The sequence below is a fragment of the Periplaneta americana genome, chromosome 11 (assembly GCF_040183065.1).
Source record: "Periplaneta americana isolate PAMFEO1 chromosome 11, P.americana_PAMFEO1_priV1, whole genome shotgun sequence".
NCBI classification, from domain to species: domain Eukaryota; kingdom Metazoa; phylum Arthropoda; class Insecta; order Blattodea; family Blattidae; genus Periplaneta; species Periplaneta americana.
The window spans coordinates 179,185,899-179,211,646 of NC_091127.1; the positions used below are offsets into that span (position 1 = coordinate 179,185,899).

General features: G+C 36.1%; 1 protein-coding gene across 2 annotated transcripts in view; it reads right to left on the reverse strand.

The window, feature by feature from the left end:
• The window catches only part of LOC138709648 (androgen-induced gene 1 protein-like), a 45,156-nt gene extending 20,561 nt beyond the window's left edge, over positions 1-24,595 (reverse strand). Inside the window, exon 1 of one of the 2 annotated variants that reach the window (XM_069840573.1) lies at positions 24,377-24,595. In XM_069840573.1, the coding sequence (XP_069696674.1) occupies positions 24,377-24,529 (153 nt within the window). In that variant the 5' untranslated portion in view covers positions 24,530-24,595. Of the gene's footprint in view, positions 1-131; positions 314-24,376 lie in introns of those variants that run through there. The other variant, XM_069840574.1, reaches the window with a different exon arrangement.
• Between the last annotated feature and the right edge of the window lie 1,153 nt (positions 24,596-25,748).

Here is a 25,748-nt window from a genome sequence, read left to right on the forward strand (position 1 = left end):
TTTGTAACAATATGAAGATTGTGAGATTCTATCCGAAATATTTTGATAAGATTAATATACATTGATATACCTTACTAGACACAAATTCTGTACTAAAATTTCCTATTATCATAAATTTTAAAATTACCTACCATGTTCCAGAATGTTAAGAATTTGAATCTACCAATAGATTCAAACCATTCTCCTCGTTGCAAGTGAGCTGGCAACCTTAAGTAACGCACAGCATAATAAATTCCGTAATAAAAATGCACAATAGCGATAATATAGTACACATGTCTTAGCATTGTAGGCTGATTGATTTATAACTGTTGCGTATACAATTGCACACCCAGTTGCAATTATAGACGTGACAACTACTACTTAACGTCGACTTCACGATGGTTTCAGTCGACTGATAGCAGGTCTAGTGTGTTACGGGTGTTACGATTATCTAGTTCCGCTGGAAAAAGTAGAACAAAAATAAAACTCATATATTGCTTGTATCTTGGACTTACAAGGTTAACAACTCGTTTTCTGGTTATCACATTAATCAAAGGGACGAATTATTTGTATTTTTATTGAAATAACCACGAGATTGTTTCAAAATAATTATCAAGCTGGTTTCCAGTAATTTGATTAATATAATTATGAACTTTCACGTGGACGTCATAGCACATTTAGGCATTAAAACAGGTTCCACTTAAAAGCAGTGGTGATATTAAAGAGTTTAACCAGTTCTCTCATGTGTACCTATGTTAAACATATATTGTTATATGTTCATGGTAATTGCAAATATTACCTAGAAATAATTTAACAACCGGTTCGTCCATTGTGCAATTCAAATCAAGAAATGGATTCGGAACACCTCAAAATCTGTGCTTCAGCGGCTGACCATGACAATATCTTTGAAAAATATTGCATGATGTCAAATGACTTTATTGTCAAACACCTGACATTAGAAAACAACAACCGGTTCCTCCGAACTGGTGCGAAGCGGACGAATATCACCACTGCTTAAAAGTATTTTTGTACTTGTCTGACGAAATACCGGTTACAGCGAAGACAACTGTTCGGAATGAATCATGTGACACAATCTCTTATCTCAGGCACAGTCTACTATATACAGTCGCGAAGCTTGAGGTGTTTTTTTTGCAAATCTCGTGATAAAGCGCTCCAAGCGGTTAGCAACTAGAAACTAGAAACAATAGACTGTCCATGGTCGACTTTGGACTGTGTCGTATTTCTATCGAGTGCTAGCTCGTTGCGTATTTCACATTGATGCTTGTGAAATGTTCGTTATTGGTTATAATGAAAATGTTAATGGCTAAAATATAATAATTGGAATAAGAATATGGGACAAGGAGGAGACTTTGTAGTGCTATAAATTGTAGCAACAATAAGAGAAAGAGGCCAGAGTTATCCTTTTTCCGAGTTCCGAAATATTCAGAAAGGTTCCTGGGTTTCCACAAGAATGCCGTGCAGAAACAAAACTGTTAATTTGAAGTTCTTTGTGACTGTTAGAATACATTATATCCTTAAATTTCACAATGAAATGTTTCAGTCTAACCGAAAGGACATTAGATACCGGTTAAAGTTCTGTCACTTAGGCTGCTAAATTTCCAGATCAATAAAGGTTAGGTCTACTTTTTTTTTTCATATGATATATTTTGAATTGTAGCGATTAATTTTGTTATTATTTTTATGTGTTATTTTACTAAAGACGTAGAAAAATTAAGTTTGTTTTAATGAAATTTATTGATCACGTTTTATTTTCAATTCTGGTGGGATTATTATTGCTTAGGCTTACTTTTTTTTGTCAAAGGATATGTTTTTAATTATAGCTGTTAATTTTGTTGTTATTTTTATTTGTTGCTTTACTAGAGACGTAGAAAAAGTCTGTTACAATAAAATTTATTGATCACGTTTTATTTCCAATTCTGGTGTGATTATTATTGCTTTACCTCATCCCACTTTGTTAACCACGTAAGCCTACACTACAAGTACCGGTACACGTAAGTTACTCCATTAATTCATATTTCCATTATTATTGTTGTAAAGAGAAATGCAAATTAATATTTATTGGTTTCATAGATAATTATCGCTATAATCTTGAATGAGTGAAGCTATTATAGTAAATTTCAGTTCGTTTTGCACAAACAAAAATTATATTAACTTATTTCTTGCAGATATCTTCGAGTTTATGGTGGAATTTAATATACTGGTACTTCATTAAAATAATAAATTAACTTTATGCATTTAATATTTCAATAATGGAAGGAAGGTGTTAATTTTTCCAAAAGAACACGACAACGAAAGTATAACATATTTTGTCGGCTGCTAGGAGAGAGATCTGCGATGATGAGGCGATAGTAGCGATCCTAGTGGTGGGCAACTACCCATGTTTGCATTTTTACTACATATTGAGCTTCGCGACTGTATATAGTAGACTGTGTCTCAGGCGTAATGGTACAGTCACAGTCTACTATATACAGTCACGAAGCTTGAGTTTTGAGGGTGCAAGAAACAATAGACTGTGACGGTACTATTTTGCATTGCCTGTAATGAGGCGATATTAGCGATCCTAGTGGTGAGCAACTACCTAATGTTTGCATATTTACTACGTATTGAGCTTCGCGACTGTATATACTAGACTGTGGTACAGTGCAGTCCAGTTTTTACACATGGAGTAGTAAATTCAGCTATTGCTCAAGTGCAGTGAAGTGTATGTAGTAAATTTTGGTGAACATTTGTTATTTATATTATTTAAGTGGTATTATATGCTAAACGTAAAAGTAGTTGTTTCAGCATGTAATTACTGTTTGTAAAATGGAAACGTCTCCAAAGAAATCGCGCGAAGTGAACCGAACTCAGAGTAGGCCTAGAAATCTGTATACAGTTTTATGATTTATTATGCAGATGATTATGTAGCTAATCGGCGATATATGAAATGGAGGGAGAAAGGAACTGGCCACCCTACCCCATTACCTCCTGGCCTCATAAGTGGTGGCTCGTTGGTAGGCTTGCCAACTTTTGTAAGTAAAAATTAGGGACACAAACTTTACTGACTACTGACAATTTTATTGCACTAATTATTTCCACACACACACACATATATATATATATATATATATATATATATATATATATATATATATATATATATATATATATATACATATATATATACACACACATACACACACACTTCATTTCATATGTAGAAAAATTACAAAACTCACCAAAATGACCACAAAACAAGTTTAAATAGTATATAATAGTAGTAAAAATAGGTCATTTCTCCATTTCATCACATGTTGGGAACATGACTGTATGAGACTGTGTAATCCAGACTCGAATAATATGATAGGAACGAAAATCAGTTGTAAATGTCTAATATGCCATGAAATCGGGACATTTTGATGCGTGTGCTAATTATTTCGGGACGTGGGACGCAATGATCGAAACCGGGACTGTCCCGGGAAATACGGGACGGTTGGCAAGCCTACTCATTGGTAGCACTTGTGAGGTTCAGACCTGTCATAGGACAGTTGACTAAACAACATACAGATGATTATTATTAGACCCGGGTAAACAGCAAACAGTCTTTCAGTACCGATCGTTGTCGTTGGCGAGTGTAGCGGACATACAACACTATTTCCGAGAATTGTATTGGCAGCACTGCCATTCTCGGTTACGAGAGATAACGTTACACCGACTACGGTACCACTAAACACTGCAATTCGTGACTCATACTAAAATATCAATTCCTCCTCTGAAAAAATAATAAACGGAAGCAGAAGCTATGATGCAATTTATCGTTATCACCATTCATCAACATTTACCTTAATCATTCTAGAATATGCATTTTAGCTATTCATAGATATTTCGCTAGCCCGCGCTACGAACGTGCTAAACTAGCCCCGGCTATCGACTGGTTACTTGTACAGGATTCATATCATATCATATCGCTAATACTGGTTTATGAATACGAAAAACGTTAGTTCGCTGATCATCCACCGGAAGCTAGCGCAAAGAATGTCTATGAATACTGCCCTAAACTTTGAATATCGCAGGACTATAAAACAATATGTAAGAGCAAATTACAATTATTAGCTATTGGAACACGTTATATGAATGATTTCACAATAAGAATATGTATTGTAAAATGATTTAAACTGAAAATTTATATGTAATAATTGACAATTTAATAGTACATTATGCAACGAGCCTATAATGATAGTAATTAAGAAGCGAGTATGGATGTTTATGAAACGAGCGCAAGCGAGTTTCATACGACTTTTTATGCTTGACCATATTTCTAACTTCAAATTATTCAGATGTATACATTTTATTTGTATCTGACAAGATCGGAAGTGACCTTGTTCTAGGTCGTGAATTGTGAGATGTGCGCAGACGCGAAAGTATTGATTTTTTCCGAAGAATAATAATGTCATTGATCTTGATGTAATCCCGTTAAACTTGATATAACCTTGATTATTGAATTCGACATTGAAAAACGAGATGACAAATTGAATTTATTTGAATATTATTTACAATTAACGCTAATTATTATAGTAACAGAACATAACCTTCTGCGACAGTATTGGATTTCCAGCCTTCGTGACTTTTCGCTAATTCTCTTTCGATTGCATATCCGAGAATAATCGATACTTGCGGTTTTATAACGATACAAAGCTGACTTGTCATTGGCTGAACACCTGTAAGCTGAGTTGTTATTGGCTGAACACCTGTAAGCTGAGTTGTTATTGGCTGAACACCTGTACTTTAATGAGTAGGTGTACTTTAATGACCTGCATTAAAGGACTGCTACCAGGTGTATAATTACTACATTTCGGCATGGTCGAGCATAAAAAATAATTATTAATAGTAATAGGAAATTAAAAGAGGTGCTCGTACCAATATATTAATTTTATTATTGCACTGATATTATTACATTAGTACCAGGTATAGTACAGCAAGTGATCATATGTGCTGATTTATCAGTCGTGCTAATAACACTTTGATGGGGAATGTACATGTCCTACCTCTTGCTCCGCAGCGCCTACATATAGATGTCAACAAACGACAGCACACTCACTCGACAGCGGTAAAGAAATTTCAAACAAAAACATGCAGTATTCCAGCATTATAAAATGGTCTTTATCGTTAATGAAAATCATCCATAATATCAATGCCGTACAATATTACCGTGCCAACTAAAACGTCACGACTTTTATTATGACGGCAAAACTTGTGAAACAATTTGCCGTGCTATAATATTTAATACATCATTGTTGTCATAGCGGGTCTAGGACGTTTCGACACAAATGTTTGGTAACAGTGAAGTTTCGTCCCCCATAATTCGTCATGTAGACTGTTTGTTTCACTATCAACTTTACTTTTTAACTTTGCTCTAGAATATGCCATTAGGAAAGTTCAGGATAACAGACAGGGTTTGGAATTGAACGGGTTACATCAACTTCTTGTCTATGCGGATGACGTGAATATGTTAGGAGATAATCCACAAACGATTAGAGAAAACACGGAAATTTTACTTGAAGCAAGTAAAGCAATAGGGTTGGAAGTAAATCCCGAAAAGACAAAGTATATGATTATGTCTCGTGACGAGAATATTGTACGAAATGGAAATATAAAAATTTGAGATTTATCCTTCGAAGAGGTGGAAAAATTAAAATATCTCGGAGCAACAGTAACAAATATAAATGATACTCGGGGGGAACTTAAACGCAGAATAAATATGGGAAATGCCTGTTATTATTCGGTTGAGAAGCTCTTGTCATCTAGTCTTCTGTCAAAAAATCTGAAAGTTAGAATTTATAAAACAGTTATATTACCGGTTGTTCTGTATGGTTGTGAAACTTGGACTCTCACTCTGAGAGAGGAACAGAGATTAAGGGTATTTGAGAATAAGGTTCTTAGGAAAATATTTGGGGCTAAGAGGGATGAAGTTACAGGAGAATGGAGAAAGTTACACAACGCAGAATTACACGCATTGTATTCTTCACTTGACATAATTAGGAACATTAAATCCAGACGTTTGAGATGGGCAGGGCATGTAGCACGTATGGGCTAATCCAGAAATGCGTATAGAGTGTTAGTTGGGAGGCCAGAGGGAAAAAGACCTTTGGGGAGGCTGAGACGTAGATGGGGGATAATATTAAAATGGATTTGAGGGAGGTGGGATATGATGATAGAGAATGGATTAATCTTACACAGGATAGGGACCGATGGCGGGCTTATGTGAGGGCGGCATTGAACCTTCGGGTTCCTTGAAAGCCATTTGTAAGTAAGTAAGTATGTAAGACTGTCTCAACGTCAATTACGTCGCCGTTTTTGGTCACATATCAACTGTTCGTCACAATAAAGATTTGGATTACTTCATAAAAAATGAGACAGTATTAGTGAATGGCTCTTGTAATTTTAATAAACACAAATTTAGAAATTGTCTGCACAACTGTGCCCAATGGCCCTCAAATATCTCAATATATTATCTTCATTTTTGTAATCGTTATATTTTTTCCATGAATCTTAATATTTTTTTTATCCAAATCAAAATATTTCTTCTTTTTCTTGCGTGTAGATTTTCTCTCCTACTTTGCAGTATTTTGCTCTGAATTGATTTCTTTTTCGGACGTTTCATTGCAGCCTCATTGGATACCCTCCCAAGATGTCGCTGTATGATTTGAGCTGAAATCAAATTCTTACACACTGCTAGGTACTTGAACTCTTCCCCAGTCAGGGGCATGGGAATGTTCAATAGGCTGTTTAACAATGGACTTCCTATCGAGAGTAGATACCAGAATTGATTTACATTCCTCACGTGAGTCACATCGTCCGCCATACGATGCCCCTTTTGTGCACGTTTCGTGTACGTGAAACCTCTGTATATGAACTTCATACCTGCACGTTTGGTTGAAGTGAATCTAATTTTACTCTCCATTGCTAAATAATACAAAAATTTTTAGCAAGTAACCATGGAAACTAGATATTTTATCCTCAATGTCTTCAAGCTGGTATTTTGCTTTGAAGTAATCAACTGCTGGCAGATAAATGTTGATCTTTTCTTGATTGACATCCTCTGGCTGGCTACTCCCCGTTTCAATCCTTATGGTAGGATCAATTATATATCCTTTCTTGGTAGTCTGAGAATACGCTATGATGCCAATACGTTTAGAGGAGCCATTAGTAGCAAGGCAAAAAACTTCCTCTTCCACTATCCAAGACTTTTTTCTTACAGCAGTTACAATTAAGGATCGAACATGATGGTGTCTGGCATTTCGGAGGAGTAAATCTCTGTTACACTGACCTTGGACGTGGGCAAGGGTTTCAGTCTCCGGGCAGTCATGTCTGCACCGGGATCCGTCCAAAGAGCGACCAGGTACTCCTCTAACTGCTGCTAAATTGGCGTTCATTTTGAGGCAGGCTACCCATTCAGATGTAGATAGTCCAGACTTATTAAAAATCCAGGTGTTGGCTTTAGATACTTGGCTGTACAATTCTACACCTCTGCCTCTTCCAGGCATTACTTTCCATGATCCGAATTCTGCATTTCTTAATTACTCTCTTAATTTCCTAGACTTAGATGTTGACAGGAAGAATTAAGTTCAGACATCAAAGGTCGCATACTATTTACATAAGGATTTTCATTTAATATTAAAGTGATGCCAATTGGAGTAGAAAGTAACAAAAAATCAACATGTGACAAATCGTCCGATGATGAAAGTGTAATCTGTGGACAAACCTTCCGGTAACGAAAATTTAATATGTGACGAATTGTTCGAGAAACGAATTATTTGTAACAAATAATCCGGATCCCGTCATAGCAACTCCTTTCTTTATAGGCTACACTTTGAAGTCCTTTACCCATCATTACAAATTTTGTGTTATTTCTTTATTAATTATTTTATAATGCCGTCGTACAAAAAAATTAACTTATGAAACACGTTTATAATGTTACATAGTTATTGCACTCGTAAAAATAAGGAAACTCGCAATGACAACATAAACGTGTATGAATCTACACTTGTTATACACTGTATTCGTTTAATGTTTAATAGAATTCAAGTAGGCCTTCGAAGGGAAGCCAATAAAATGGTCATAAAAAGTTATGGAATAGCTGCATCTAATAAATCATCTTTCATTCCTCCAAATGCTATGATCTGACGCAGTTATTATTATTATTATTATTATTATTATTATTATTATTATTATTATTATTATTATTATTATTATTATTATTTGTCTCTAATGTATCTAATCACTTATATCGACTGGACAAAAATTATCTCGTACTACATAGGGCAGGCATGTCAAAAATCAGACACTGAAAGTGCAGTGTATGTGCGCGGAACGCCGCCGGTCTGTGCAGATTGCGTCATTCACGTGTTGCTCTTACCAATTCTTAGCGGGAGGGATGTACAAGAATCTATTCCGCGCTTCTAGTGTTCAATTAAATTGACATTTGGACATTATAAACATACTTAGCAGAAGGAAAAAAACACAATTATTGTCTGTGTCTATATTTGACAATAAATGTAACACAAGAAACAATAGACTTACTCAGTTACAATTCACAATGCAGTCTTTGTGAAGAATAATTTATTTACATGATTTGTATACAGTATTTGAAGAAAATATAAATATTGCAGTAATTTCGAAACAACAAAATACGAACATAGTATTTCATTTTACGTACTAGGTACTGATTATTTCGAAGTAATACTCTTTCATTGTTCCTCAAGCATTATTGGGACCATTGGTGCACAAATGTTAAAGAAAATATTTTACTCCCAATTACATGCAATAGGACATTGTGAGGCTTTTACACTGGAATCATTTCCTTGCTGTATATTAATATAAATTCACATTATTAATAATAAATTGGATAAATTAAGCTTGAATTTAAATTTATATATAGTTTATTTGGAAAACGTTGAGAGCAAGTATTAGCAAGTTGGGAGCGTTACTGAATTGAGTTAAAAGAGTACTTCACAAGCTGTGAAGCGAGGACATTTTCTTTATGTCAGGTTTAAAGATTTATTCACGTAAGTATATTAAGATAATATAGTAACATGAGGTGGAAAATTCGCCATTATGTATTATCTTTCTAGAAAATTTTTCCGCCTTACAAATAGTTGCTTTCTTCCTTCCCTTACAACCTCAAGAGCCTCACATGTATTACTCACTATATTCTCATCACTTATCAGCTTATCAAATAAAAGTTGTAAGTCGTCTAACCATTGATGGCTGTGTTAGTACAGACTCCAAAACAACATCATTGTCATGTTTGTCTTGCCGTGAGAGTACTAATTAAGAAATAAGAGCAGGCGAATATATTTTGAGAACTTTACTAACATGATTTAAATTCTCATATCACTATTAGGTCCACATGATAAGATGAAAGCCTTTCATTTTAAAATAATTACTATTGGCTGAGGAAAACATCATAATACTTATGTTATATGAAGGCTGGTTCACAATAAATCGGGAACGGAAACGACAACGAGAACGAGAACGAGAAGGGAAATGTTAAAATAAATGTATTTAAATGTATTGTGAATGCTCCCATTGAAATACATTTATTTTAACATTATTTCCGTTTCCGTTCTCGTTATCGTTTCTATTCTCGGTTTATTGTGAACCAGCCTTGATGCGTGATTTCTCTTCTTCGTTATATCTGTGGACTCCTCACTTTATTTTTCATAACGCATTCACAATCACAGCTCAATGAGCACCCGTACTGATCTGTGTTCCTGAAACAAAAGCTGATCTGCTACTATAGGTACTGTACAGCCCTGTCGCGTTCCCCTCCAAGCCGATTCACTCCCTCCAGGTAGGGGAATAGGAACTGCACGTTGCACGCAGACCAGTGCACAATGTGCGCGACTGCACAATGTGCAGGGTTTTGACATGCCTGTCATAGGGTATCGTTAATGTATTCTCCCTCTTCTGTCACGTGGCATTAGAGTATACCGTGTCAAGAAACACGTTAGGCCTTATTGAAAAAAATACTCTCAATTATTATATTCCATCTTGGATTAACACTGACATGGTTAGCTATTTAACCGCTCACACACGACCGGTTAATAAATTCTCATGGTTAGCGTGGTTTAGCTCTTAACCGAGCTTGGTGCCACCCAGCATTCTAACTGAGGTTGGACGAGTGCACCAATCTCGGTCAGAAACGTTTAAGTAATAGATATTAGTTAACCAGGCATTATGTCGTTTTTCTGTGGCACCAAGCACGGTTATGAGTTAAACCACGTAAACTATGAGAATTTACTAACCGGTCGAATGCGAGCGGTTGTGTAGCTAACCACGACAGACAGACAGACAGACAGACAGACGATAGACAGATAGATAGATAGATAGATAGATAGATAGATAGATAGATAGATAGATAGATAGATAGATAGATAGATAGATAGATAGATAGATAGATAGATAGATAGATAGATAGATAGATAGATAGATAGATAGATAGATAGATAGATAGATAGATAGATAGATAGATAGATAGATAGATAGATAGATAGATAGATAGATAGATAGATAGATAGATAGATAGATAGATAGATAGATAGATAGATAGATAGATAGATAGATAGATAGATAGATAGATAGATAGATAGATAGATAGATAGATAGATAGATAGATAGATAGATAGATAGATAGATAGATAGATAGATAGATAGATAGATAGATAGATAGATAGATAGATTTTCCATGCGCGTACGCATGCAATTTGGGAAGAATATTGAAAGGATCAAGTTTAAAACGGGCGTTCTGTTGAGATGCATGAAGGTTTTGTATCTGCATGGTGCCCTATTTTGAACGTTATCTTCACTATTAAATAACAATCGTACCTACAATGCTTGAATGTTTAAAGTTGAAAAAGAATTGAACCGTGTAGATGCACCTTTAGAGATTACTGAGGATCAGATGCTCCGAATCGAGAGCGAAGTTAGATCTAGTTGGATCAGATAGATGTCGAAGATACGGCAGACCATCATTAGAAGCATAGTTCGGTTTTTTTGCCTGGACAGGAATGCGTGGTGTGGCAGATATCAGATAGTAGAGCCGGCTTAGCAAATCAGCACAATTGGCATGAATCTCATTCCTTACGGCTGCATGAAAAGCCTACTTGTGCTGCAGAGTTTAGGGATAATCCAGTTCCTCCAGTAATTGCTAGTACGAAGAAATCAATCTCTAGAAGAGACCGTGCGTTTTTAAAGAGCGCTTCAGTAAAGCTCTTCATTCCTTGATGCAGCAAAAAGAGGGCAAAGAAACGTAATTTGGCCAACTGACTGAAAAATGGTGGACAATTAATATTGCTGCTATTATTGCAGTAATGAATTTAACCTTAAAAGAACCCAATACGTTAAATATTTTCGATTTCCATGATAATGACATGGAATTATTACTAGTAGACGATTTTAATAGTAATAAACACTACAAAAGACTAAACACGCATTCCGCAATAATGGATCGTGGAGCATACTCGTAAAGCGGTATTTGGATTTGCTGCATAGTTACTGCGCACTGGATCGAAGGTGAAGCAAATGTAGGCCTAATAAAAACGGTCTTGCTGCAGCGTTCACGTTTCGTTAAAAAAAAGCACAAGGATATTGTATACAGTATAGGCCTACAGTATACAATCTTGTGGTTCTAAGTGGCACGTATGTATCAACGAAGATGATTGTAAAGGATAGTTAGCCTGATGTTAAAGTTTAAACTTCCATTCTGTTCTCACATTAACGTACATTTTCAATTGTGTTAAGTGTCACAAGGGTTTTCCCCGGGTAGATCGGTTCTTCTGTGAAATCACAACAATCTTCCATCATCATCATCATCATCATCATCATCATCATCCATTACGAGTGTAATGAAGATATACCGCCTGTGGTGCATTGTGGACAGTCTTGACGAACTACATAGTCTACGCTTCTTAGTGCTAACAACATTAATATCGGGACGAATAACAGCAGGTAAGGCTCCTGCCATTGCAAAAAAAGAAGGAACTCTATTAAATAAGGAATTGTCACATTATCCAAGATCACAGAATTACAGCTCTCTCTCTCTCTCTCTCTCTCTCTATATATATATATATATATATATATATATATATATATATATATATATATAGTAGAGTCAGAAAGTATCGGAGCTTCGGGTGGCAACGCCATGCTCTATAGGCAAATTCTCTACCTTGTCCGTATGTTATGTGACCTACTCTCCAGGCTTATAGACTCAATGCGAGTGTGTATACTGCGTGTTCAGTTCAAAGTGTGTCATGGCTTGCTGTATGTCGTCATGGGCTAGCCGATGAGCCTAGAGAATTCAATCTTCCTACATTTCCGCAGAGGCGTATTACTTATGTGCCAGAGAAGTTGACTAGCAAGTACGGCGTTCATTCTGAAGAGTACTTACCGTTACGTACCGTAACGCCGGTAGTGGCAGGAATGTGAACTGTTTGGAAACACGTACTGAGGTGAGTTTTTTCTTACTGTCGGGATATGGGGAGAGGGTTAAGACCATTACTTATGTACAGTATTTGTTGACATTAACTTCGACGGTCAACATGGACAAGGAGCATTTGATTTGTGTTGTGGAATGTTGCCGTACGCAACCGATGATAACAAATACTCTGGGTCCGACTTACCTGCGCAAAACACAGTTCGAAAGAGGTAGCACACAGACCGTACAGGACGCCATCTGTTGCTACGAAATTCAAGTTATACCGTACACGTTCTCAAGTTCAGATTGAACGCCTTGATTAATAGGCAACTTCTCTGACATAAAAGCTGAAACTCGCTTCAAATCGCTGACTCACCAACAGTGACGTCATGACACAATTTGAAATGAACATCCAGTAGTTACCTTTGTTGCAGATGGCATATAACCATTTACACAACACCGCCTTCAAAGTACACTTCTGCCAGCGTCCGTACCACTTCTCGAAACATTTCTGCAGCCCATCTTCGGTCACTTCCAGTAGAATGCTTTTCGCATGAATTTTCACCTCTTCGACTGACGCAAACCGCCGTCCCTTGAGTAGGCATTTGACCTTTGGAATTAAGTAGAAAATCTGCTGGAGCAAGTTATGGAGAATATGATGGTTGTGGAAGGTTATATAGTTTGTGTTGTGCGAGGAATTCGCTCATCAAGAGCGACCGATGTGCTGGGGCATTGTCATGACGGAGAATCCAATTCTGTCCTTGCCACAAGTTGTGTCTTCTTCGTCGAACTGCATCACGAAGACGCCGAAGAATTGCAACATACGCCTCCTTACTGACAATTTGACCCTCAGGAATAAACTCGAAATGTACGAGACCCTGGATATCGAAGAACACTTCAAGCATTACTTTCCCCTTTGATCGGTCGGCACGGAATCTGTTTTGCCGCGGTGAGCCAGGAGATTTCCACATTGAAGACTGCCGTTTTGGCTGCGGGTCGTAAAAGAAACACCATGTCGCGTCACCTGTCACCTCTGATCACTGTATGCAAGAAAGTTGGATCCTGGTCCACCCTGTCAATCAGATCTCCACTGACCAGTTGTCGCTCTTCCCCCTGCTCCTCTGTTAGGCTTCTTGGAACAACGTGCTCACACACACGTTCCATTTCCAAATCATTGTGGAGAATGGACTGCATAGAACCATGTCAAATGCCTAACAAAATAGCCACATCATCTATTGACTGTCTGCAGTCTCGTCTGATTTCTTGTGCAATTCGATCTATCATTTCTTCCGTTCTTGCCGATCTGGGTCTTCCTGAACGTGGATCATCATCCGTTGAAAGACGGCCACTTGTGAAGCGCTTGTGCCACTCATACACTCGGGTCCGAGACATTGCTTCTTCTCCAAACGCTCGGCGCATTAGTGTCAAAGTCTCAGTAAATGTTTTACATAGTTTAACACACAATTTAATGTTACCTCTCTGTTCTTTCAAGCTCATTTTACAACTGTATTACACATCTTCATTAAACGAAGTGGAAAGCTGCACTGTATTTCGATTGTCTTCCCCATTCTCATGCGCAATCGCACTGAGTCTATACGTCTGGAGAGTAGGTCACATACCACACGGACAAGGCAGAGAAATTGCCTATAGAGCGTGGCGTTGCCACCCGATATTCCGGTACTTTCTGTAATGTAATAACTATGTAAGCAATTGTATTCAATTAGAATTAGAGTCTGGCTTGGCGGAAGAGAAGGCCTACTGGCCTTAGCTCTGCCAGATTAAATAAATAAATAATAATAATAATAATAATATTATTATTATTATTACTATTATTTTTATTACAATTATTATTATTATTTTTATTACTATTATTATTATATCCCCGAGGTTCACTCAGCCTCCTATAAAATTGAGTACCGGGTCTTTCCCGGGGGTAAAAGGCGGTCAGAGCGTGGTGCCGACCACACCACCTCATTCTAGTGCCGAGGTCATGGAAAGCATGGGGCTCTACCTCCATGCCCCCCAAGTGCCTTCATGGCATGTTAGGGGATACCTTTACCTTTACTATTATTATTATATACTTGTTTAGTCAACTGTCCGAAGACAGATCTGAACTTCACAAATTATATACAGTAGATATACACGCCTGGAGAGTAGGTCACATACCACACGGACAAGGCAGAGAAGTTGCCTATAGAGCGTGGCGTTGTCGCCGGAAGTTCCGGTACTTTCTGACTATAGTATATATTTGTTTAGTCAACTGTCCGAAGACAGGTCTGAATCTTACAAATTATATATATATATATATATATATATATATATATATATATATATATATATATATATATATATATTCTGCTCTGTCAAAATTGAATATCACAGCTATTGATGCTATCAACTGGTCAGGTCGTAAAATTCGCAAACATTTAAGAAATGACGCATTCCAAACTTGGACAAACCATACCTTGCGTGGTAAAGGGGTTATTGTTTATAGTGATCTCCCCAAGGCTAACTCATGGGTAAGCAATCGAAAGGGCCTATCTTCCTCAGAATGGACCAATGTTTTAAAAATGTCAAGCAATATTTCGGCGGTTCGCGCAATACCGGACAGAACTCTAAGCACAACCCGCTGCCGTCATCCAGACTGTAGCGAGCTTGAAGCACTTGGACACGTGCTTGGACAATGCCCCAAAGGCGAGCTGCTGATCAATGCTAGACATCATCGTGTACGACATGCTTTGGCGATATCGTTAAAAACTTTAAATTGGGAGATTCATGAGGAAGTACATTGTGTATCATCAGATGGTTCTTTTAGACGGGCAGACATTATTGCTATCAACGGACGCTTAAAACGGGCTCTTGTTCTTGACCCTACTATCCGTTTCGAAAGAAACCTAAATCAGGCTACCGAAGTTGATATTGAGAAGAAGTCCATATATGAACCTTGTCTGCCGTATCTTTCTCAAAAGTACAACGTCCCTCTTAAACAATGGTCCGTCATTGGTTTGCTGTTTGGCAGTAGAGGTTCAGTCACAAAATTCACGTGGAATTATCTTAAGGAACTTCACATTCCTTTTGATTATGTAATGTCTATTCTTATAAATGTTATCAAGGATTCTCTTCAAATATTACATCATCATCTCTATTTCAATTAATCAACTTATATTTGCCTTAAACAATTAACTTTCTTTTTTCTTTAATGTATCACATCACATTATATTGTACATGTTTATTGTATTCAGGACCCTTGTGGTCATTCAAAATTCTTTGAGCTGATGTCTATAATTTAGAAATTTATTATATATATTCTTTTTCGAATTCCCAAACATTCACTGCTGTAATATTTACTTGCTCCGACAGGGATTTACAATACGAGTACAACATTACAAATCCTAACTGAAACCTTAAGAATAATTTTGTGGATATGAAAGTCAATAAAGGCTTAAATATCTTGTCTTCTAACAGGAAAATAACGGCAGTGATAAATATAAAAGATAATGTTTTATACTCCTTAAGCAAACATTTTCGAAGACATAAGAACTAGGTATATCATTTAAATTTTATTTTATCTCATGTAGCAATGAAAAACGAAAAAAAATATCCGTTAAAGCCGTTTTGGAGTACCGGTAGGCTTATGTCCCCATTTTATGGGTTTTCTTTTTAAACAAATACTAAAATTATATTGCTTACACATTATTCCCAGAAGAATTAGCTTGTAGATGCTGAGTTCATAGAAATCAATGCATTGTACGCCAGTTATATGAAACTCAATGCCACCATAAACATACACAGAGCACGGTACCAGACTCGAGGCAGATGACGTAAAGTAGACTACAATTCAATCGTACCTGCATTCAGTGTTCTGTGACCGACCACATTGCCGTGTGCGAATGTAAGACCAAGGAAATTTCTTGTGCACGATTAGCTACAGTATTTAGCGACGAATTTATGATCTCCAACTTCGAAGATTCATTGGGACATACATACTTTGGTGTTGTTAAAATGCAGTCCTTAATAAATTGTCCGTCTGAATAAGTTCCATGTCTTGCGAGAATCATGCGCGCTAGTTCATAACTTGCTCTCACAGCATCAACACTATACACCTCCATTTTCTACGAAAAGAAAAAAATGAACACTTTAAGAACAGTGCGCTAACCGACAGGTTATTATCTCAGTTTTAACATAATCTCATTAAACTTTCACCCATTCACAAAGTTAGTATCGACGCATAAGATGCATCATGCTTTTCAGACGTCTTATGCCCCGGAAAATACTTGCGATACATGGCGGGGAATGTATAATAAACATTAATAGAAGACATACGTAATTATAATAAAAAATGTGTACATTATGGAATAATTGATGTTTATTTATATCACTCTCTTTAAATTTAGTCCACACCTGTGGAGTAACGGTTAGCGCGTCTAGCCGCGAAACCAGGAGGTCCGGGTTCGATTCCCGGTCGGGACAAGTTACCTGGTTGATGTTTTTTCCGGGGTTTTCCCTCAACCCAATATGAGCAAATGCTGAGTAACTTTCGGTGTTGGACCCCGGACTCATTTCACCGGCATTATCACCTTCATCTCATTCAGACGCTAAATAACCTAAGATGTTGATAAAGCGTCGTAAAATAACCAACTAAAAAACTCTTTAAATTTATGGTCATTTACTTCAAACTCTAATATAAATTAATGATCAGGATTATATTTCCTTGGGGTAGTTTCCTAGTACTCGGTACTCGTCACATAAGTCGTTTTTGTGTTTGCACAGTGGTTCCTGAAAAGAATTTTAATAGTTTGTTACTAGATGTGATTTTAGTCAGTTTGTAATATATTTTTGGTCTAGGGAAAATACACATCTCTTATGAATATACAACAATGGCTGACTTAACGGCTTATGTAACGAGTACCGGGTACTAGGAAACTTCCTTCCTGGGTAATCGGAATACAGGTCCCGGTCATTAATATTATCTATTACTGGTACTATTTTTTTACATATTAACTATGATTCTATGAAACAGATTTTTAGTTTCCTCTTTATAAATAAGTCTACATGTAGGTACTATCCGCAAGTTCCATGATCTTTAAAACTGTGCAACTACGGTAAATGGCATTTAACTTTGTAACAAACAATACTGTAATATCTCACAGAGTCAGCGAACTACTTACATCACATTCATCCACTTTTAGACATTTTACTAGAGCAACTCGTTTTTCTCCAACAAATCCTTCATAGTCCGCTTGGTTTCAACTCTTAATGTCGTTTTATGTTCTACCTTTCTTATAAAAAAAAGTACTTATTGTATATGATTTGCTACAACCCTACATAAAAATAGATTCTCTTATTCCACGTATCAGGAGGATTAAATCACAGCCAGTTTGCGTTGGTTTTGGAAGACCCGATTGCTGTATATCAAAAAAATCTTTCAAGCCTGATAAACTGAAAGGATGTCCAAAAAGTAACAGTATCACCGATATAGTAATGTTCACTTAACGCAAAAAGAATAACACTTAAACATAAAAAAGAAAGAATGTTGATATTTCTGAACTAAGCTTATAAATTAAAGTTGGCACCATTGATATCGTAATGTTCTCTTAACGCAAAAAATAACACTTAAACTATCGATAAAAAAAGATTGTTGATATTTCTGAACTAAGCTTATAAATTAAAGTTGGCACCATTGATATCCTATGTTCGCTTAACGCAAAAAAATAATACTTAACTTCCCGCACCAAGATAAACTGTGTAAATTCCGGACAATATAACATGAGGAAAAAAAGTACGACCGACAAAATTAATTCTATCGTGTCTCTATAAGAGAAATATCAGAATGGAGGTTTTGGACTCGTGCAGTACACTGAAGTGTTGGGGATGAAATTCCATGCAACAAAGTTGTAGATTTTCAGGAACATCAAACGAGGTGGCATTATTGTCACTGAAGTATAACCATATTTTTAACCAAGCCCTGGACAGTCCTAACCATGTAAAAATTGAGAAAGTAATTGTGGCTATGTATTATAACAAGAATTTACACATCCCTAATTCAGACACCACGTGTTGCTGAGTCTTGCCGCAAACATGCTCTTGAAACTAGCAGAACCATTCTGCAAACGGGTTGCCCTTTTTGACGCAAAAAGATTACGTTTTTAGAAAATTACCGCAAACGTTCTTTCCCGTACCAAAGCTCTGTGCTAGCAGCTCGGCCGCGAGAGGCCCTGGGCTCGAGCTCGTGGCAAACCTGTGGCAGCTACCACCAGTGGCCGAGCTTGACATGACTGCTGTACGTACACGGGTAGCCAGAAAGAGATGACATGTCAAAAATTGCTACTATTATGAAGACGGCCTCAGAAGAGCTGCACCTGTTGTTGTCAAGAGAAATCGGAAGTGCACTGAAGTCGGTGGTGAAATTTATGAAAATCAATTTTGAATGTAATCATTTGCCTTTGCTCAACACTTTCTTGGGTTACATTCTAACAGCTGTATTTCTGTACCCAATAAACATTGGACAAATGTTATATGGAATTCTTTATTCGAATTTGTCTATACTACCACCTTCTAAAATATTTACTATATCCTCCTGAAACACTCTGTATATGAAACGAGTGCAAGTCAGGTTAGAAGAAGAAATGTTTGGAGGAAGTGAAATAGTAAGAGGAATATGACAAGGATGCCCTTTATCATCTGCCCTGTTCAACATCTACTTGGAGTATCTGGTGAAGAACTGTTTACAGAACATGGGAGGATTAAAGGTAGGAGGAAGGAGAATAAAGTGTATAAGATTTGCTGACGATATGGTGTTGTTAGTGGAAGATAAAAATATATGTTTTATTTCAAATTTGATGGTTTGAGAATGGGCGGGGAGGAATTTTTTTCACATTCAGCAATTTATTGATAAAGTACCAAAACAAATATGTTTTCTGCCTTTTCATATTTAGTGTAAATTCAAATAATAATGCACAAGTATTGTTCATGTCCAGCTGTCAAAACAATTGGGCACGGAAACATTAATGCAGATGTTATAAAGTTGGAGGTTGTGGGAAGGCAGGGGTGCATGCAAGGGGGGGATTAAGGGGATATATCCCCTCCCGAAATTTTGAGAAAAATACGAAACAAGAAACAAAAATAATATTAATTTTAATTCGTGAATGTACATAGGAATTAGAGAGTTTTCCACGTAAATTCTCTTTGCTAAAGTGTTAAATTGCAAGAACTGCAGGAAGACAAACACAGCGTTCTTACTTCAAGACAGAGAGTCATGAAGAGTATTTTAGGCTTTTAATTTTTCTTCTCTTCTCAGACTATTTCATTAGTCAGCTCAAGGACAGGTTTTTAAATCATAAGGGAATCCTTAAGTCCATACAAACTTTTCTGCCTAAAAACACAGTGCGAGCATCAGATGAAGATTTAGAAACTAGTGTTGAGGCTATAGTAAATCAGCGGCTCAATGATGTTGATGCATCACCAGAGTCTTTCTTCAATGAATTGAAGATGTGGAGAAGAAATCTTCTTGATCAGAAAAATCTTTACCTAATACCTACTGATTTTATATCATTTTGAACAGGTGCAATGCACTCGCAAGGCGCTGAAAGTTTTCTGCACGTTGCCTGTAACTACAGCAACACCAGAACGGTCGTTTTCAACATTGCGGTATTTGAAGACTTACTTGAGGAGCACGATGGGAGCAGACAGATTAAATGGACTGGCCTCGATGTATATACATAAAAATGTAGAAGTAAAAGCTCATGAAGTACTGGATAAAATATCTAAGAAGCCTCGTCGCCTTCTTCTGTAAATGTCATTCTGTCATTGTTTTTGTATTGCAGTCATTGTAAATGTTAAAATTAAAAAAAAATTATGGTTTATTTAACAACTCTCGCAATTGCTGAGGTTATATCAGCGTCGCCGGTGTTCCAGAATTTTTTCCCTCAGGACTTCTTTTACATGCCAGTAAATCGACTGATGTGAGGCCTGTAGCATTTAAACACACTTGAATGCCATCGAGTTAGGTTGGGATAGAACCCGCAACTTCGAGCACAGAAGGCTATACCGACTACGCTACTCAGGCAAACTTGTATATATTTGTGACTCGGAAACAAATTGTGAGTACATAAACTTATTTGTCATTACTCCATTTTTACTACAGTATCTCCTGAAATCCCTCTCCGAAAAAAATCCTGCGTCCGCCCCTGTGGGAAGGAGCATGTAATTCTCTTAAAAGGATTTTGGTGTTCTGTGGTTCTTGTAGAAGTTTGCATTGTATTGTCCAAGACGCTTGATGAATGGATTTTCTCTAGAATTGGCACTGTTATAAAAGTTCTTAACTTGTTCACGTAATGAGTCTTTCAAAAATGTCATGTCCAAATCAATGTGTATTTGTGCATTAGTTGTGTACCAGTCTGAATTTTGTATTATTCGGAGCACTTTATTTTGAACAATTTGAAGAGGTTGAAACACTGTTTTTGGAATATAACACCAAGCTGGGGCAACGTAAGTTAGGATCGATAAAACCAGCATTTTGTAGAGCATAACTTTTCTTCTTAGACTGAGAACAGGAGATTTGAACAGAGGGTAAAGATGAGATATTCTAAGAGAGCTCTTGGTTGTTACAGATTGCCGTAAGAATTTGTTATCAAGAGTAATACCCTAGATCATATATAGATAGGTCGGCCTTATAGGTTTTGAAGTTAACAACTTTTGTCAAGTTTACTACTCTGCCATCTAGTTATTACATAAGGAGTCACGTCATAATTCCCATTTTTTATTGTCATGATTTGATTTTTAAATAAGTTTCAGCCTTATATATAATAAGGCTTTTACTTTAAAGTAATATAGGAAGACATTATAATGATTTTTGGTTCCAAATTAGTTATTCTTTTCTTGAACACAATTAATCAATTCATTTGAATTGCATTAGCGACTGTACTGTCATCTCGTGTTCGTTTACGGCGGACGGGTGGCGATCCTGGCGGTGCTTCTCTTCAAAGTGCAAATGATTTTAACATAGCGATGACCTATCTGTTACATATATGATGTATCAAGATTATTTTACATGGTCACTGTATTGAATTTCTTGATGAAGGCGGGAGGAAGGGAATATTGTCTGCATATAGTTTAATTTTTTGCCAGCAGGTGCACTGCTGGAGTGATTAGTCATTCTTTTCGCCACTTGGTGTGCTGCTAGATCACGGCCGACTTGAGCTCCCATCGCTTCGACGCGAGCATCAAGTTGGCCGTGGCTAGATGAAATTAGTTCTTCTAAAAATAACAGATGGCAACAAGATCAATTTCTACATTAGCGCCTCTAGCGTGTGAAATGGGAAAAGTTACGCATCCTACTACTTTATTATATTTATTCATGATATTACTGTTGAAACCAAAGTGCTACAAAGCACTTACGTGCAGAATCATGCAGTAATATCTGTACCACACAACGGACGTTATTTAAATGTCGAAAAAAATATTTAAAATTTCGCGATTTTAATATTACTTTGAGGCATATTTCATAAATTTAGCTGAAAAAGTCTTCACTCACGCCAAAAACCTTATTTCGTATTATTTCGCGATTTCAGTAACGTATGCTATGAAATCACGTAAAATTCTGAAATACCAAACCCAAGATAGTATACACCTACGCAATCTAGAAGATTATGTGCCAAAATTATCGTGCATATCATTGATACAGAAAATGATACATACATACATACATACATACATACATACATACATACATACATACATACATACATACATACATACATACATACATACATACATACATACATACATACATACATACATACATACATATATTTTTTTTCACATACAATGCCTTCGATGTTCTAGGGAGTACCATGATGTCCATGGCATTCATTGGGCCTGAGATTCGGGGTTTAAATCCGGCCTAGGGCGATATATCTTTAAAGGCGATAAAATCCTTAACGTAGCTTCATCCGAGGGTGAAGTAAAACTGGGAAGTCTGTGTCGTAGACGTGTGTTCCAGGCAAAATCTGTAGGTCATTTCTCATCCATTTGAATTTCGACGCTAACTTTGCAATTCGAAAGCTTCTCAAATGAAATATTACTGCTCCTACTATTTTCACTATTAGGCTCATTACTATTGTACTCGTAACTTGGGACAATTTTTATTTGAAGTATATTTCCGAAATACGTCTTCAAATTTGAATCTTTGCTGCCTAAGGATACGTACACGTTGGAGTGACGATAAACGATAAAAGAAGCAGCGATACTATATCAGAGAGAATTGATGCATGTATTGTCATTGAGGTGTGCATATTGGAGTAACGATAAAAGCGAAAATATACGATAAAAGCGACGAAAAAGAAAAATTCCATTTTCTTCATTCTTGTCGTTCAAATGATCTCTGATTAAGATCATATTAATCTGTATAACGACCGGTGGTTATCAATATATCCGAATATTAATCGATTTATTACTATTTCGACATATTAAATTAATTATCATGGATAGTGACAAATTAATCAGTTGTGTATTTATTCGTGATACGTTATGTGATCACAAGAACCAATCACATCACAATGAATTTATACTAGCTTTGGGATGGGAAACGGGTTCAAATTTTGTTTGTATTGAAGTTATATTGACCTTGAACCTAGCAGCTGATATTTTCTATATATCTTCTTTCATTAAGTGGATGTATATAATATCTTCTACTGATAAATCAAAATGTTCGCTTCCCGCATTCTCGTTGCTCCGATATGAACACTTGATTCTTTGAAAATACCAAAGCGTCACTAGGCCGGTTCTTTTATCGTTCATCATTGCTCCAACGTGTACGTACCCTTATACTGCAATGGAGATTTAAAATTAAAATATTTAAAGTAACGCCTGGATATTTGAGTCTTCATTTATCTTAGAATGTAATTTTCGTAGCCTAATGCTCTACCACAAAATAAAACTAATGACTTGGAGCAATTAGTTGCACAGTTGCATGCAGAAAAATGTTAAGAAAATTATGTCATATCTCAGACGTTACTTATGATATTGGAATTTTTTTCCCCTACAGATGACTTTTCCTAATAACGGAAAAATTAGTATTTGACTGGTAGAGGAGGATTAATTTTCCTGGGAAAACGGATTCTCCCCCTCCCCCAACCTTGAATTAACCATTTTTATAACAGTAGTTGATGTAGGTCCGTTCAGAATTGCTGACGCATATACACAAACTACGTGAACCTTGAACGGCTTCAAGGTACTTACACGATAAAAAAAAAGTTACATAACATACCTGTAAATCGCACGCTGACAGCTTTGTATTTGACATATCAAAACAGGTAATAGCAAGTGAACGAAATGCTATTTCGTTACAGCATTAGACATAATTGTGTACAAAGAAAGCATATTGTAATAGATACTGCAGGAATACGGTATACCTATAAAACATCCCTAGGTGCAGTCATAGCCATCCTTTAAGATGGCTGTAATATAAAAAAACCGTGGATACATCTGTGCCAATATGAATTATTATATTATTAATCTATTCAATTTTGAATAATAGTGAATGGAGAAATAGAGAAATCGCTGTAGGAAAAATCGGTATAACAAAAAAATCCGATCATCGCTTTTTATTCATCAAATATTCTACTTGGACTCGCTGAAATTTAAATTTGTCTCTCCGGCGTGAAAAACGAACCTTTAGTCATAAATATATGCCTGTATTTATGGTGTATATTTACGTATATGTTTCAGCATTTCTGTATACATAGAATTGCATTTTGTTGGTTTATTACTAGGCTATACTGTAATTAGATGTTCATTATTGAAATAAATGAACACTAATCGAAATAAAATCTTAGCGGTTCATTCAAAATTAAATACTGTATTTGCGATTTAGCAATCAGGTGTAATATTTTCATATTTTAGTAGAAAATAAGTACTTACCATGTTCCAAAATGTAAGAAATCTAAACCAACCCACAGAATCATACATCCCTCCTCTTTGAAAAGAAGAGGGAAATATTACATGATAATAGGCGTAATATATTCCATAATAGAACTGTGTCACAGCGATTAATGAGAAGATTTGTCGCAGCATTGCTTCGCACGTATGAGACAGCACGTCTTTCACAGTTGCACTCGGTCCACAGAGTGGTTAAGTATACAGCATAAAGCGTGTACCATGCTTAGCGACCTTGGCGTCGCGTGCTTTGGTAAGTCTGCTTATTAAAAGTTGTTCTGTTTGGAGCCCTCTGAACTCACTCGACGTTCTATTCAAATCTTTTGTTTGAATCTCTTGAGTTGACAACAGATCAAGGGCGTACGCACCGGGGGTTACCTGGTTTAACCCCCCCTTGGACTTAAAAAAATGACATATTTAGATTTGAGTATTTTTTTTTATTCATAATCGTTTTTCCTTCTCTAATTTTTCACTCTCAGAGTAACAAAATCTACATAGACATAATAATAATAATAATAATAATAATAATAATAATAATAATAATAATAATAATAATAATAATAATAATAATAATAATAATAATGTTTTATTTTCGCTGGCAGAGTTAAGGCCATAAGGCCTTCTCTTCCACTCAACCAGCCTTAATCAATACAATACATATTTAAATTACAAATATTTACACTACACTAAAAAGATTCTCCCGCAATATTCTTCAGTAGTAGACTACATATTTATTTAAATTTAGATAAACCTATAAGGTAAAGTAGTAACTTAATTTATGAGCTAATTTAATTCAATCAATTATAATTAATTTAATATTTGAGATAGCTAGTAAAATGATGAAAATTAATTTAATATAAGCTTACTAGTATGTTACAGGGAGAAAAAAAATATATATAAATCTAAAATATATTTCTATAATGAGAATATTAATGTAATTGCCATTAGAGGTTTTGTAAATCTATTTAGAGAAATTAATGATAATAATAAGAATGGACAGATGTTAGTTTCATTATAAGTAACAAATATTAATCAGCAATTAATCTGTCAAGTAAGAATTTATGTAATTTTGGTCTAAATGAAGTTATTGTCCAAAAACCCCTTACATCACTCGGAAGCGAGTTCCAATTTCTAGCAACTGAAACTGTATAAGATGAAGAATATAAAGATGTCTTGTGGTAGGGTATAATGAGTAAATTGTTGTGATGAGATCTTGTACTTAGCTGATGATATGCGGATAACGTACGGCATAGTCCTCTACCCCTCCTTCAATATGTTGATCATGCCAGGTTCATTCTTCATGATTGGTGAGTTCCATGTTCCATTATTGTGTTTAATTAAATTTATTTCAATATAT